General features: G+C 41.6%; 1 protein-coding gene across 1 annotated transcript in view; it reads left to right on the top strand.

Annotated features, from left to right (window-relative positions):
- The window catches only part of SYNE2 (spectrin repeat containing nuclear envelope protein 2), a 332,142-nt gene that overhangs the window by 242,492 nt on the left and 73,856 nt on the right, over positions 1 to 15,794 (top strand). The window contains 9 exon segments of the mRNA XM_032875225.1: positions 1,087 to 1,188; positions 2,072 to 2,191; positions 2,334 to 2,534; positions 3,847 to 4,020; positions 5,355 to 5,486; positions 11,267 to 11,463; positions 12,909 to 13,041; positions 14,221 to 14,403; positions 14,822 to 14,968. Coding sequence (XP_032731116.1) covers positions 1,087 to 1,188; positions 2,072 to 2,191; positions 2,334 to 2,534; positions 3,847 to 4,020; positions 5,355 to 5,486; positions 11,267 to 11,463; positions 12,909 to 13,041; positions 14,221 to 14,403; positions 14,822 to 14,968 — 1,389 coding nt within the window.

Here is a 15,794-nt window from a genome sequence, read left to right as displayed (position 1 = left end):
GTTAAATTCCGTTAATTCCATCATTCTTGGTGGCACTTGTGAATAGGGATTGTTGAGGAAAGCGGCGAGACGGTCTCTCTGTGAGGGTTTCTAGGTTAGTTCTGCTGCATGTGGTTGGAGACCGTTTATTTGAAAGCGAGGTCCTTCCCAGAACCGTGGTATGAATTTGTTAGGTCAACCCTAACACAGCTTCTTTCCTGTCTTACCCTTAGCTGTTAATGAGCGTCATACGGGAGGATTCTAGGTACCAGGGAGCCATTAAAGTTTTTGAGCAAAGGAAGGACAGTCTGCATGTGTTTTAGGTAGCTTCATCTGGCTGTTGTCTTTTGTGGATTGAAGGGGAGACTTGAGGCAGACAGACAATTTTAGTAGCTTCCTAACTAGAGTAAAAGAAGTGAAACACAACACCACTTACGAAGGAGTCTCGCCCATAAAATCAAACCTCAGTCTGATGAGGCTTCTAGAATCCAAGTAAAAGAGACCCAAGGAAAGAAGAGCGTTTGGAGCAGCACAGTGGGAGGGCAGTCAGTCCCATCCAGATGGTGGGAAGCTGTGTAGGAGAAAAGACCTAGTTTTTCCACGATCCCTCCCAAAATCCCAGGAACAAAAAAGAGGTTCTTGGGGAGCCTGCTGCTTTTAGCCCATTTCAGCCTGTCGGACCTCATTTAGATTCCAATTCAAACCAAAAAGAAAAATCACAGGCAATTAGAGAAATGTAAACCCGTTCTGACAGTTAATAGTACTAAGGAATTATTTTTGATCTGTAGTATTTTTAAAGGGAAGAATCTTTTAAAGATACACTTACACCGATGAAATAAAATATCTGTGATTTGTTTCAAAATAATCCGAGGGGAGGGAGATCAGGTACAGTCAGGAAAGCTCAGGGGAGGGGACAGAGCAGAGACCACCGGCTACAAGTCAGTGATTGTTAAAGCCAGGTGATGTTGACACGGGGAGTCCTCTATTTTGGTCCATGTTTGAAACTCCTGGTAGCACAAATATTGAAGGACAAGTAAATTTTAAGAAAAGGTACTGAAAGCCGAAATGAGATTCTCATTGTTTTCCTGAATTTATCTTCCTATGCAGAATGAAATAAAGCGACTGTACGATCAACTTAGTAAATACAAAACATCTTTACAACAGTCTTTGAATGAAATCAGTGGCCAGAGTATTGATGAACAGCTTCAGGTAATCAAGTCAAAATAGTTAAACCGATCTACCCCGGGAACGAAGAGTTTTGTGCGGAAGCTGTCCTCTAAACCACCTCTTTTGTGAGCAGTGGCAAGGCTTAAGTAAATAGATAAAAATGAAAACGATTTATGTTGAACCAGTAAGTTAAAAGAGTAAATTAAACCAACACAAGACCATTGTCCCCTCCCAACTGGGCAGAAACGTAAGTTTATGCTGTGTCGGTGAGGATGTTGGGAAAGGAGACCCCTCCTTCTCTCGGGAGGGGCGGCAATCCGTCCGCCTTCTCAGGGTCACTGGGTTATGCACCCACAGCAGTTTCACTTCATTCATTCACTTAGCAAGTGTTCATTGAGCACCTACTATGTTCAGACGCCGCTCTAGGCGTTGGACCGGGCTTATCCTAAGGAAGACAAGTGCAAAGAAATAAGTATGTATATAAATACTCAAGGATGGACCAGGTAGCACTGCCTGAATCAAAAACCCTTACACAGCCCCAAAGCCATTAAGAGCAGATGGTTACAAGGGCGGGGGGCGTGTGTGGATTCTAGTGGCCTACTGTTTGTCCGGTTAAAAGGAGTCAGGTGTTCGTGCTGAGAAGAGGAGCTGAGAAGCTGTGGGTGAGGACGCCGGAGGACGGGTACATCAGCAAGTGTGAGGGTGGGCACGGATGCCTCTGCTGGGGTGAGCGTCAGACGGGCTGGGATCAGATCGTCAACTGGGGCTCTTTGGCGGAAGCAGGAGGTGAGGGAGGAGAAGCGGGACTTTCATGTTTCCCTGATTTTTTTTTTTTGTCTGTGCTGTTTGATTCTTTTAAAATGAATATATGTACCTCTCTGACTCATTAAAGGATTTTATCTTTCTGCGTCTTCTCTCACTTTAGAAGGCAGACGCGTGCACAGTGGAGCTGCGGAACTCCGAGAGCCGAGTGGCAAAGCTAAGAGACGAAGGGGAGAGGCTTCGTTTACCTTACATTTTATTGCAAGAGGTCTACAAATTAGAGGTGTGTCTGAGCGGAAAACATTCAGTCAGGGAGTTACTGTGATTATAAGGAGGAAGACTTTCTTCTTCCACGAAGGGAGTTTAGATGCATTCTCTTATTTGGATTATTTTCGTGACTGGATAAAGATGCTTTTTCTTTTCAGGATTTACTTGACAGTATGTGGGGAATCCTGAGAGCCAGGTACACGGAACTGAGCAGCCCTTTCATCACGGAGAGCCAGCAAGATGCCTTGTTGCGAGGCATGGCAGAGCTCGTGGACATCGGGAAGGAAAAGCTTGCACACGACCACTTACAGCAAACCAAGAGTAAAGCTGCCTTACAGGCTCAAATACAGAATCACAAGGTAAGACACACGGGTCAGATTACCTTTTCATAGACTTTTAAGTCGTTCTGACTTAGCATCCATTTTCTTCCTCGGTGAAATATCCATTGTTCATTCGTTCATTGACTCGTTGTTTCAACAGACCTCTCTTAGAGGGTTCCCAGTACACGAGGAACCCTGCTAACCTCTTAGAATATGATTGAATGTTAACAGACACTGTCCTTACATTCCTGGAACTTTTGGTTGAAAGAGAAGGCATATTTATGAAGGAGCCCTTCAGATAGATTTAAAATTAAAATTGAGATACGTGTCTTCAGAGCATTTAAGAGGAGAAATTGAATTCAGGAAATTAGGGAAGGCTTTCCTGAGAACTGAGACCACAAGAAATATCTGTACCTCAGTACAGAAATGTATACCTAAGGTAAAGCTACAATAAATCTTTAGTTTTCCACTCATTTTATTAAACAGAAACCTCATGATCACGAACTAAACACCTGTAATAATGTAAGTGGTGATGTAAAAAATGTAAGTCAGTTCCTGCCTGAAGAAGTCTAGGCTTGTGACAAGTAGACCTTAGTCTAAGAACTTCAGAGGTAAATATTCTATAAAGAATGGAGGGAGAAAGGAGAATATTGTGAATATTTACAGTGTGTTGGGACTTATGCTGGATGCTGTTCTAAACCTTCACCGTATCTTCTTCAAAGAAGTAGATGGAATTCACTTAAGTTCCTCCAATTAGAAGGGGCAGCTGACTGTAAGTGGAGAACAACCATGTGAAGGAAAGCCTTCCTCTTTAAAGGTTCTTAAAGTATTAATCTGGGAGTTTTTACATCCCAGGATCCCAAAAGACCTTGTCAACAAATTCCCTTTATTTGTCCATTTCATTAAATAGAAAATCAAGCTGTAGTGTAGGAACCTCTGGCTGTTCCGTGTGTGGGCTTCTCAGGCTCACGCATCTCTCTCTCCATTTTATTGTCTTGAAATACATCAGCCACATACCTACCTTTCTGTAAAGTTTCTTAAAATTCAGAGTAACGGATTTAGGACGATCTCACTGGGAAATTGAAATTGACTAATGTTTGCCCTTTTACATGGACCGTTTTGTAGAAAATGTTCCCTACGATGATGTTTTTTCATGATTTGTTAAAATGCCTCTAAAGACTAAAGGGTACACAATTTTCTTTTTTCTTTCCTTAAATGTTCCACTCTACATGGCTGTCATGGGATTTGGGATTAAAAAGCAAATATAACTGTATAAAAGGTGGAAGTAATTTGGTCTTTAAGTTCTCACAGTGCAGAAATAAATAAATTTTAAAACCTGTTCATTTTACAGCTTTTTTTCCGGAAGCTTGTTGCTGACATGCTGTTGATCCAAACATATGCCAATAAAATGCTTCCTTCTTTATTGCAAAAGAAAGAGATGTTTGGGGCAGAACAAATAAAAGAAGTTAAATTACTGGAGGAAAAGTCACACCAGTGTGGAATAAAGCTGCAGAGTTTGCTACAGGTGTTTATTTGGGTTACGTAAACTTTGTACATAAGCCTGGATATTTGTACATAAGCCCAGATACTTGACTACCGCCTCCCAGTGTCCAGAAACATCTATTTATCATTAAGCTGGAGTTAAATGGGAACTAACAATGATGAGTGTGGAAGCCTGTTCTAGCTCTGACTACTACTCCCTGAGTGAAATATTTCTCATACATAAATTAGGGAATGACACGGCATCTTCCCACCTTCTAGGTTTGTGTGCAAATAAACAAAATTGAGAGCACTTTAAGATCCGGAATGAAGTGTTCCACATGAAGCTTAGTCAGTGGTTGCAAAGCAGCACTTCCCGAAGAGGACAGGCTGAAGTGCACTCCTATAGTCTTATCCCAGTTCACAGAAGAAAATTGTTTGTATGAAGTTCTCTCTCAGTTTTAAGGTTTTCACCTTTAACCTCTTAAACACAGTGGATGCTAGCCCTTTGAGGAAATAACCATAAAGCAAGGGACTATCCAGCTTTATTATGTGTTTATTATTATTACTATTTTTTTATTATGTGATAATGTTATTTTATGCTAATGAAATGAATTTTCTGGCTAGTTTATCAAATTGATGTTTATAACAATATCTCATGGTATTAAAAAAAGAGAACCTCTCAGCCCAAAGAGTGCCCCTGATAGCAGGGTGACCCACTACTTCAGTAAATAAGAGAATTAATAAGGGGGTTATTTTTCCAACAGGTAATACTTAGTGTCTATAAGTCAGCTATCTAGTGTGCTGAGATCCTGGTGGTGGCCCTCTGTAGACACAGAGAGAACTAGGATAAGGCAAGACTTGGGCTAAGAAGATAGTCCTCCCCTGATGAAGTGTAAGCCCACATTCCCCTGACAGTGGAATTACGCTCTTAGCAGCCCAGTCGGGTAATGTTCAGTGGGCTGGGGGTTGGAGCAGGGAGGGGGGATGCAAGCTTACAGGAGCCTCTGTTGAGAAGTCAGCCCCTTCCTTTCCAAGTAAGCGAAAGGCTCTCTTCCAGCTCTGAAGTCTTCACAGAGGAGTGTATGCCTAGAGTATCCCTTTAACTTAATTATACTAGTCCCTACTCGGTTTGATGAGACAAGCATAAAATGTGCCAACTTGATTTTTTGAAACCATCTCCACAAAGACAATGGAATGGTTTTGCCTTAGACCTTGAGCTCTTGTAAGGGTGGCTTATATCTCTCAGAAACCCCTGGAATCTGTGTTTTAATTTTGTATGGTCTCTGAGTTCATTTTTATTCTTAAGATTAATTTGGCCATTGTCTGGAACTACTCTGGAAAAGGACTCCCACTGACATTACATTCTTGATTCTCTAGAAATGGGAAGAATTTGATGAAAACTATACATCTCTTGAAAAGGATCTGGAAATCCTGGTATCTACGTTGCCCTCTGTGAGTTTGGTGGAAGAGACAGAGGAAAGATTAGCAGAAAGGATTTCATTTTACCAGGTAATTTTGCTCCCATCACTTGGTGTTTTCTTTTGCTTTGACCAAATCACTCACCTTTGGAGGTGAGTGGTTTGAATTGAAGTGCATCACACCACTCACTGTTAGACCTACACTGGGAAACTGCGGATTGGGTTTCGGGCTGCTCCCTGTAGCCTCAGGTCTGCCTTAGGGTGGAGGTCCTGGGTTTGAGTCCTGGCTGTCGTCTGTCCCTGTGTCACCCTTTTGTCTCCAAGTCTCTCTTTCTTTATCTGTGGAATGTAGGTAATCGGGCTGGTTCTCCCTGTCTCAGGAGGTGGATGTCAGTGGGTATGGAAACAAGTTAAGGTACAGAAAGAGCTTTCTAGAGCAGGGGCCTCTAAACCTATATTAGGTTTTCTTCAGTGAAGCCCTGTTGGGACACAGCCCGTGAAAGAGGCAATAATCTGTTCCCTGCCACCAGCATTCTAAAAGGACTTCAAACAAAATTTTTCTTGTGCAACATTTAGTAGTAGTATCATCAAAGTCTCTGTGCCTCCAATCTAGATGCCATAGAAAAGAGAGCACCTTTAAACGGCTTTCGAGTGGCACTGAGATCACGACCAAGGTAAAAATGAGTTTTAAGTCTTCTCAACAGAAAACTTAAATCACTTAGTTCTAATTGTGGAATATATGTCATCAGCATCTGAGCTGTGTGACTGGAGGTGGCGGTCAGATGTCCACTTCAGAACTTCAAAAGCAGGTGTGTTGCCTGAGTAGACTCTGGGATAGAAAATGCATGAAATACTTGGCAGGACCCTGCCCTTCCTCAGAAGCATTTCAACTCCTAGAAGGAACATCTTCCAGAGGCAGTGACGCTGTAGTCATGCTGACTAGGTGCCTGGAAATTGCCATGTCATTATATTGAGCGTAACTCTGAGATAAATCTGAATCCTCTAGGGGCAGGAAGCTGCTGCTTAATTCTTTGTTAGCCTCAGGATGGGGACATACCCACTGAACAGCTGAGAGATTGCAGGGGAAAACAGCATTTTAAACCTGCTCGTAGAAGACTGATGATTTCCCCAGAAGTGATCATGTCCCTTAAATTGCAACCTGTGAGGGGCGCCTGGGTGGCTCAGGGGGTTAAAGCCTCTGCCTTCAGCTCAGGTCATGATCCCAGGGTCCTGGGATCAAGCCCCACATCGGGCTCTCTGCTCTGCAGGGGGCCTGCTCCCCCCCCCCCCACTTCTCCACCTACTGGTGATCTCTCTCTGTTAAATCAATAAATAAAATCTTTAAAATAAATAAATTGCAACCTGTGATTCTGTTAAATTTAGATCTTTTTTAAATGAAATCGTTCTAAGACTTTTAAATAAATTTGCCAGGCCTAAAAGGCCGATGTCTTGTCAAGCCCATCTCACTTACAGATTTCCTTAGGTCATTCTCGGTCCTCTGCGTCATGGAGAGATTTGTATCTATCTTGATCAGTGGACATCAGTAGGCCATGAACCATGGTGCCTTTGTGGCCTCTGGAGTTGAATAAGCCTTGTTAAATGCTGTCTTACAGACTGACTAGCCATCGCAGTTTGACTCCTGTGTATAAAATGGCATAACTAAAACTTCTCAGAGCTACACTAGGGGTGCCTGGGTGGCTTAGTCAGTTAAGCATCTGCCTTCTGCTCAGGTTATAATCCCAGAGTCCTGGGATGGTTCCCCATGTCTGGCTCCCTGTTACCGGGGAGCCTGCTTCTTCCTCTCCTTCTGCCTGCCACTCCCCCTGCTTGTGCTTGCTCGCTCTCTCAAAGGAATAAATAAAATCTTCTTAAAAAAAACAACAAAAAAACAAAAAAAAAACACTTCTCAGAGATACTCTAAAGATGAAGGTCTTGCACTAAAGGCTTAGAAAATTAGAACTTTGGGGTGCCTGGGTGGCTCAGTGGTTAAAGCCTCTGCCTTCGGCTCATGTCATGGTCCCAGGGTCCTGGGATGGAGCCCCACATTGGGCTCTCTGCTCAGCAGGGAGCCTGCTTTCTTCCTCTCTCTCTCTGCCTGCCTCTCGGCCTACTTGTGATCTCTTGTCTGTCAAATAAATAAATAAAATCTTAAAAAAAGAAAATTAGAACTTTTTTGTTGTTTTTAAGATTTTTTAAAATTAATTTTTTTTAATGTTGTGTTAGTCACCCTACAGTACATCATTAGTTTTTGATGTAGGGTTCCATGATTCACTGTTTGCGTATAACACCCAGTGCTCCATGCAATCCATGCTCTCCTTAAGACCCACCAGTAGGCTCACCCATCCCTTCACCACCCTCCCTCCTTCTGAAATCCTCAGTTTGTTTCCTGGAGTCCTTGGTGTCTCATGATTTGTCTCCCGCTCTGATTTCCCTCCCTACATTTTTCTCTTCCTTCTCCTCATGTCCTTTGTGCTGTTCTTATGTTCCACAAATAAGGGAAAACATATGATAATTGACTCTCTCTGCTTGACTTCTTTCATTTAGCATAATCCCCTCCAGTTCCATCCATGTCGATGCAAATGATGGGTATTCATCCTTTCTGATGGCTGAGTTATACTCCATTGTATGTATGGACCATGTCTTCTTTATCCATTTGTCTGTTGAAGGGCATCTCAGCTCCTTCCAGTTTCGCTGTTGTGGACATTGCTGCTAAGAACACTGGGGTGCATATGGCCCTTCTTTTCACTATATCTGTATCTTTAGGGTAAATACCCAGTAGTGCAATTGCTGGGTTATAGGGTAGCTCTATTTTTAACTTTTTGAGGAACCTCTACATTGTTTAACAAAGTGGCTGCACCAACTTGGATTCCCACCAACAGTGTAAGAGAGTTCCCCTTTCTCCACATCCTAACATTTGTTGTTTCTTGCCTTACCAATTTTTGGCCTTTCTAACTGATGTAAGGTGGTATCTCAGTGTGGTTTTGATTTGAATTTCCCTGATGACTGATGTGGAACATTTTTTTCATGTGTCTGTTCGTCATTCATATGTCGTCTTTGGAGAAGTATCTCGTCCTGTATTCTGCCCACTTTTTGACTGGATTATTTGTGTTTTGTGGTGTTGAGTCTGAAAAGTTCTTTCTAGATCTTGGATACCAGCCCTTTATCTGTAGTGTCATTTGCAAATACCTTCTCCCATTCCGTGGGTTGCCTCTTTGTTTTGTTGACTGTTTCCTTTGCTGTGCAAAAGCTTTTGATCTTGATGAAGTCCCAAAAGTTCATTTTTGTTTTTGTTTTGCTTGTCTTTGGAGACGTATCTTAAAAGAAGTTGCTGTGGCCGATGTCGAAGAAGTTACTGCCTACATTCTCCTCTAGGATTTTGATGGATTTCTGTCTCACATTCAGGTCTTTTCATCCATTTAGAGTTTATCTTTGTGTATGGTGTAAGAGAATGGTCGAGTTTCATTCTTCTACACATAGCTGTCCCAATTTTCCCAGCACCACTTACTGAAGAAACTTTTTTCCATTGGGTATTTTTTCCTGCTTTGTCAAAGATTAGTTGACCATAGAGTTGAGGGTCCATTTCTGGGTTCTCTATTCTGTTCCTTTGGTCTGTGTGTCTGTTTTTGTGCCAGTACCATATTGTCTTGATTATTAGAGGATTGTAATACAGCTTGAAATCAGGCAACATGGTGCCCCCAGCTTTGTTTTTCTCTTTCAACATTTCCTTGGTGATTCACCGTCTTTTCTGGTTTCATACAAATTTTAGGATTGTTTGCTCCAGCACTTTGAAAAATGCCATTGGTATTTTGATCAGGGTGGCGTTGAAAGTATAGGTTGCTCTGAGCATCATAGACATTTTAACAATGTTTATTCTTCTGATCCATGAGCATGGAATATTTTTGCATCTTTTTGTGTCTTCACTTTCTTTCATACATATTCTGTATAGTTTCTTGAGTATAGATCCTTTATCTCTTTGGTTAGGTTTATCCCATGGTATCTTATGATTTTTGGTGCTATTATAAATGGAATCGATTCCCTAATTTTTCTTTTCTACAGTTACATTGTTAGTGTATAGGAAAGCAACTGATTTCTGTGCATTGATTTTGTATCCTGCCACATTACTGAATTGCTGTATAAGTTCTAGTAATTTGGGGGTCGAGTTTTTTGGGTTTTCCACATAAAGTACCATACCCACAAAGAGAGAGAGTTTGACTTTTTCTTTGCCAATTTGAATACCTTGTATTTCTTTTTGTGGTCTGATTGCTGTTGCTGGGACTTCTAGTACTATGTTAAACAAGAGTGGCAAGAGTGGGCATCCTTGTCCTGTTCCTGATCATAGGGGAAAGGTTCTCAGCTTTTCTCTGTCGAGAATGATATTCGCTGTGGGCTTTTCATGGATGGTTTTTATGAATTTGAGGAATGTTCCTTTATCCCTACACTCTAAAGAGTTTTAATCAGGAAAGGATGCTGTATTTATTTTTAAGCAATCTCTACACCGAGTGTGGGGCCTAACCTCATGACCCCGAGATCAGGATTTGTACACTCTTCTGACCCAGCCAGCCAGGAGCCCAGGACTTTTTTTTAACAAATGTTGGAAATTTTATTTACGCCTACAGGATCAGGTGGGAAGAAAGGGTTATGGATAGGAGAATTTTTTAGTAATTTTTGAAAGTAGAATTTTTTAGTAATTTTTGAAAGTCTTAAGTTAATTGGAAAATAGCAAAAGTAATATTTTGATCGGAACTTTTTTAAGCCGAAATTTAAATAGCTGTCAGGTAAGTGTCATTAGCTGAACCCAGCAGTGTGAGACAGAGTTCTTTCAGACAGAGTTCTCTTCAGGGGGTCATTGTATTGCAATTTTAAAGATTTTCTTTTCATGAAGTTGGATTAGTGATGTACTGTTTTTAATTTTTCTAAAGTCCTCTTCCTTTTTTCCCTGTTGAATCCTTCCATTTAGAAATGAATTTTTCCCATCTTTGGACCTAAGCAATGATAAAAAATTTTTTATCCCCTTCAAACCTAGTTGCGATGTAAAGTGCTTTCCCGGGCCAGGCAGGGGCACAGAAATTTGGAGGCTGGCTGGGGGTGGGGAAGGGGGGACCTGCTACAGGAGAGTGTGGAAGAGAGGAGGTGCTTCTGGAGGAGGCACGGCTGCCCAGTTCCAGCCCGTCTGTGCCACGTGAGAATCCACACCCCAGTTGCTTGATCTCCCAGTTTTCTCAGAGTCAAGGAAATCCTGATTTCTATATTAAATTTCCTGATTTTCAAAGATCATCTTCAGGTCACACAAAACTTGTCCACAAGCTGAATGTGCCCTGTAGACTACCAGCTTGGTTTTTGCTTTTAGGTGGACAAGTTAACTCTTCGGTCTAAAGCTGTGAATTTTTGTTTTCTGTTTGTATGTGTAAGTCCCTAGAACAGAAGAAATGTGCCACAGAAGTGTGTTAGTCAGACACTCTCATCATGAAAGATGATTGGTAAAACATGAGTTGTGTTTCTTCAGCCACATGGCAAGAGTCTTAAGGGTTGGGAGAGTGTTGTTACTCTTTCTTCAGTAGTCTCTACTGGAGGTTTTTTGTTTTTGTTTTGTTTTTTTAAGATTTTATTTATTTATTTGACAGAGAGACATCACAAGTAGGCAGAGAGCGAGAGAGGAGGAAGCAGGCTCCCTGCTGAGTAGAGAGCCCAATAATGCAGGACTTGATCCCAGGACCTGAGATCAGGACCTGAGCTGAAGGCAGAGGCTTAACCCACTGAGCCACCCAGGCGCCCCTACTGGAGGTTTTTAATGAAGTATTTGTGAATAGGTTGACTGGCTTCATTTTTCAATAATTCATTCTCTGACTTTACCTTTTTTTTTTTTTTTTTAAGCAAATTAAAAGAAACATCGATGAAAAGCATGCCCGACTTTACCAGACTCTGAATGAAGGCAAACAGCTGGTGGCCTCCGTGAGTTGTCCCGAACTAGAGGGCCAGATTGCGAAGCTAGAAGAGCAGTGGTTGGCCCTAAACAAAAAAATTGACCATGAACTACACAGACTACAAACTCTTCTCAAGCATCTACTCAGGTGTGTTTTCTTAGGGATGGATTACACTCAGATTTCCACGTGGAGAAAGACCTCAGAGGGATCCTGTGGTCACCCAGGTTTTACATGCGGTCTCCCTGTTACAAGGTTATTTGTCAGCAGTCTAAAGCTCTTGGGTCCCTCTTCTGGGCTCAGTGGGATCTGGGGTCCTTGAGGTTGGTTCGCTAGACTCAGGATAATATGTAATCAGCTCTGAAATTAGGAATTATGTTCTAAAGTTATACACGTTGGCCTTTATACCATGTCACTCTTCCCTATTTGCCTCCCAAAGTTTTTAAATTAAAAAATATTAATTTCAGCTAACAGAAAAGTTTCAAAAAGTCTTCAGAGTTCTTTGGAGAATTTTGTTTAGTGGACCTAACCTCGAACTCCTTGAGGAGGGTAAAGAACGTAAAACATTTCAGTCTCCTCATCCCTGACTCACAGGGAACTATCTTAATTTAGTTAAGAGTTTAAAGCTTGCTAGATGTCCGACAACAGATGAATGGATAAAGAAGATGTGGTGTATATTTTATACACACACACACACACACACACACACACATACACATACACACGTATCATGCAGCCATCAAAAATGAAATCTTGCCATTTTCAAGGATGTGGATAGAACTAGGGGGTATTGTGCTGAGCAAAATAAGTCCCTCAGAGAAAGACAGTTATCATATGATCTCACTGGTATGAGGAATTTGAGAAATAAGACAGAGGTTCATAGCGGGAGGGAGGAAAAAATGAAACAAGATGAAACCAGAGAGGGAGACAGTCCATTAGAGACTCTTAATCTCAGGAAACAAACGGAGGGTTGCTGGAGGGGAGGGGGTAGGTGGGATGGGGTGGCTGGGGGATGCGCACTGGGGACGGTGTGTGCTGTGGGGAGTGCTCTGTGTAAGACTGATGAATCACAGACCTGTGCCCCTGAAACAAATAATACATTATATGTTAATTAAAAAAAAAAAGTTTAAAGCGTAAAACTTAGAAGAGGAGAAGCATTTTGCTTGGATATTTTCCTTCACCTCCAATAAATATGTTGGTATGGAGCCAAGAACACTTTATCATGTAACTTACACAAATGCTGATTTATAGTTTTACTATAAACAAATCTGTCGAGAACATTTAATGAATAAAAGTAATTGCTGTCCTTACCCATGGGTTTATTTTTGCATAGCTGTAATAAGAAAATGTCTTAGACTCTAAAAACGCCCATTTTGCTATAGATTAGTCATTAGTCATAGAAGGTGCCAGGAGCATTAGATTTGGGGCATGGGGTAAAACAAGGTGTAATCCTTAAAAACATGATTTTCTGAATAATAGAGCTGATTGGCACAGGAAAACATACAGTAAAATGAGAAGAAAATAGGATGATGATGCATATCCACCATAGAGTACATTTCTAATTTTCTTTCTCTCTCTCACTTTGCTCCTGTTAGTTATAACAGAGATTCGGATCAGTTAACCAAGTGGTTGGAATCTTCTCAGCAAACTCTGAATTACTGGAAAGAACAATCCCTCAATGTGTCTCAGGACTTGGATACAATTAGAAGCAACATAAACAAGTTTTTTGTAAGTTGTAATCGAATATGTTCAGATAATTATTGTCAGAAAGAACTATCGGGGAAATGGCCAGGGTTGATAGTGATGGTCTCCATAATCATTTGTGGATAAGGGATAAGACTTGGGCTAATAGCATTCTTCATACTTAGAGCTATTTGTTTACATTGGTCATTTATGTATTTAAAATGATAAAGTAGATTTTTTTTAAAGATTTTATTTATTTATTAGAGAGAGATTAAGAGAGAGAGAGCATGAGAAGGGGAAAGTCAGAGGGAGAAGCAGACTCCCTGCCAAGAAGGGAGCCCGAAGCGGGACTCGATCCCAGGACTCCAGGATCATGACCTGAGCCGAAGGCAGTCACTTAACCAACTGAGCTACCCAGGCGCCCCGATAAAGATTTTTAATTGACCCTACAAAATACATATGAATTTGAAACTTCCTCTGGCATGGGGCATGCTGTATACAGGCAGGAAATAACTCCCTGCTCCTCCCCCCAAAAAACTTAACAGAATTATTAACTCATAAAGGTTAAAATTAATAAATACATGGTTTTAAATTGTCATACACAGAACTGATACTTCTACTAAAATGTTCTATGGTTTTGAGATTTTTTTTTTTAAAAGAAAGCATTAGTTTTGTAATACAAGTTTTTCCCTTTCCCATATTCTTTTCTCTCTAATCCAGTTTCATATTTTGTAGCAGTGATCACTCACCTTGGTATTAAAATGTAAATATTTTAAAATATACTTGAAAATACCTGTGAAGACAAAGATTTCAGTTATTTTCGTTGCAAATTACTTGCATTTAGTTCATCTCATGTGAGCTTTGTGTGCCCTTCCTTTTAAAGTTGAAGTGATTTGTTTTTTGTGTTTTTGTTTTTTAATATTAATTAAGCCACTCAAGGAGCAGGAATTGGATCTCTTTTGTTCCCTGTCATCCATCTGTCTAATGTCTGGAACAGTGCCTGACACTTAGTAGGAAAAATTGTGTGTGTGTGTGCTTATGAGGGCATATGTGCACACATGCTTTTGTATAAACACACACGTATAGATAAACACGCAAACATTTGTGATGTGAATTGAGTTCCGTGATTTCGCTTTGGACTCAGACTGGGTATTCTGACTCTTTGTTATTCTTTGCTGTTTTCAAATTCTTAACATTTCTCAATGTTTGAACCGTTTCCTCTAGGAGTTCTCAAAGGAACTCGACGACAAGTCGTCCTTGAAGGCCGTGGTTATAAGTACAGGGAGCCAACTTCTCCACCTGAAAGAAGCCGATACAGCCACACTGAGAGCCGCTTTAGCACAGCTGGAACAGAAGTGGACCACGCTCGTAACTCAACTTCCAGATATTCAAGAGAAACTTCATCAGGTAGGTGTTTAAAGACGCAGCGTTCGAATTAGCGTTCACTTGTTAGCTCCCAACTCCTTTAAAATTATTGCTCTGACTCAATAATTTTCATTGACACCACCTATTTTTCCACTGGCTCCACCGAATATAGGTCTTAATTACTGGCCTCTCCCCCAGTGGGATCTTTCTTAACAGAGAAATCAGGCTTAATTACTTTATTTCCCAGTTTATCTTCATCGCTGTGTTCCTTCATGTGAAGGTCATCATCATTGTTTTGGGGTCGCTTATTCCGAGCCTGAATGCTGGGTTTGTTTTTGTGAGTCACCTGCCTAATTGTGGAGCAAGACCTCTTATCAAACCGGATAGCCTCTTTAGTGGATGCCCTGATTCATTTTTGTCAACGGCAGGTAATTAAATGGAAATCGCTTTGTCCTTGCAGCTTCAGATGGAGAAATTGCCATCTCGCGAAGCAATCACGGAAACGATCAGCTGGATGAACAATGTAGAGCGTCACATTGCGGGTGAAGACTTGGAGCGCTCGCTGAGTTCCGCTCCTCAAGTGAAAAATCTGCTTCAGAAGTACAAGGTAATTAAACAAAAAGAGCCAGAAGCCTTTTCATTAAATAAGAAGGCAAGTCAGTCGGAAGGGAAAGACAGAACAAAGAGACACGTAGGATGGGATTTCAAAAAACTCAACTGTAACAGCGAGGAATGGGGTGGTTGGTGGGTGATTCAAGGCAGATGTTAGCCTACTTGCTCTTCTGCCGCCTGGTGTTCTTGTAGCTCCCGTCACCACAGGGCAGAATGCAGGCTTGTAACTGGCTCTGGCCCCTCTCTACCTCTCCAGCCTCCTCTTCATTCCCGGCTAAGACCTTAGACACTGCCGGAAGCAATGAACCTGCCATGTCTGGCGTTCTCCCCACTCGTGCTTCCGTGTGCATTCCTCCTCTGGGCTGGAATTCTCGTGCCCCACGTCTAGCCATAGAAATGCTCTCCATCACCTTTCAGGAGCCTGCTCAGGTGTCACCTAATTTGGAAATCTGCTCCTGACTTCCCTGCCAGATGACTAGACTTGCAGGGATTAGGTGTCTCCGCGGTGCTGTAATTATTGGGTTACTTGTCTGTCTCCCCACCTTGCCTTAGCTTCTGGAGAGCGGGGGCCATCCTTCACCTCCCCGAAATAGCTCACCTAGCCCAATACCTGGCATCCAGTAGATATTAAGTAATTGTTCTTTGCATAAGAGAATACATAAGGAAAAGTTGATTTCCTTCAATAAATAGACATGAAGGCGGCCTTCTCCATGATGTTTGGTTTCATGTAGATGGAACTAACATGGAACAAGCTGCACACGAGCATTTACTGTGTAAATGTACGGAGCATTTACAGGTCCGCCACTAGGAACACAGGAGAT

The sequence above is a fragment of the Lontra canadensis genome, unplaced genomic scaffold, assembly GCF_010015895.1.
Source record: "Lontra canadensis isolate GAN:19392208 unplaced genomic scaffold, GSC_riverotter_1.0 scaffold55, whole genome shotgun sequence".
In the NCBI taxonomy this organism is placed as follows: domain Eukaryota; kingdom Metazoa; phylum Chordata; class Mammalia; order Carnivora; family Mustelidae; genus Lontra; species Lontra canadensis.
The sequence above is the reverse complement of the archived record's forward strand: the minus strand, read 5'-3'. Positions and strand labels throughout refer to the sequence as shown.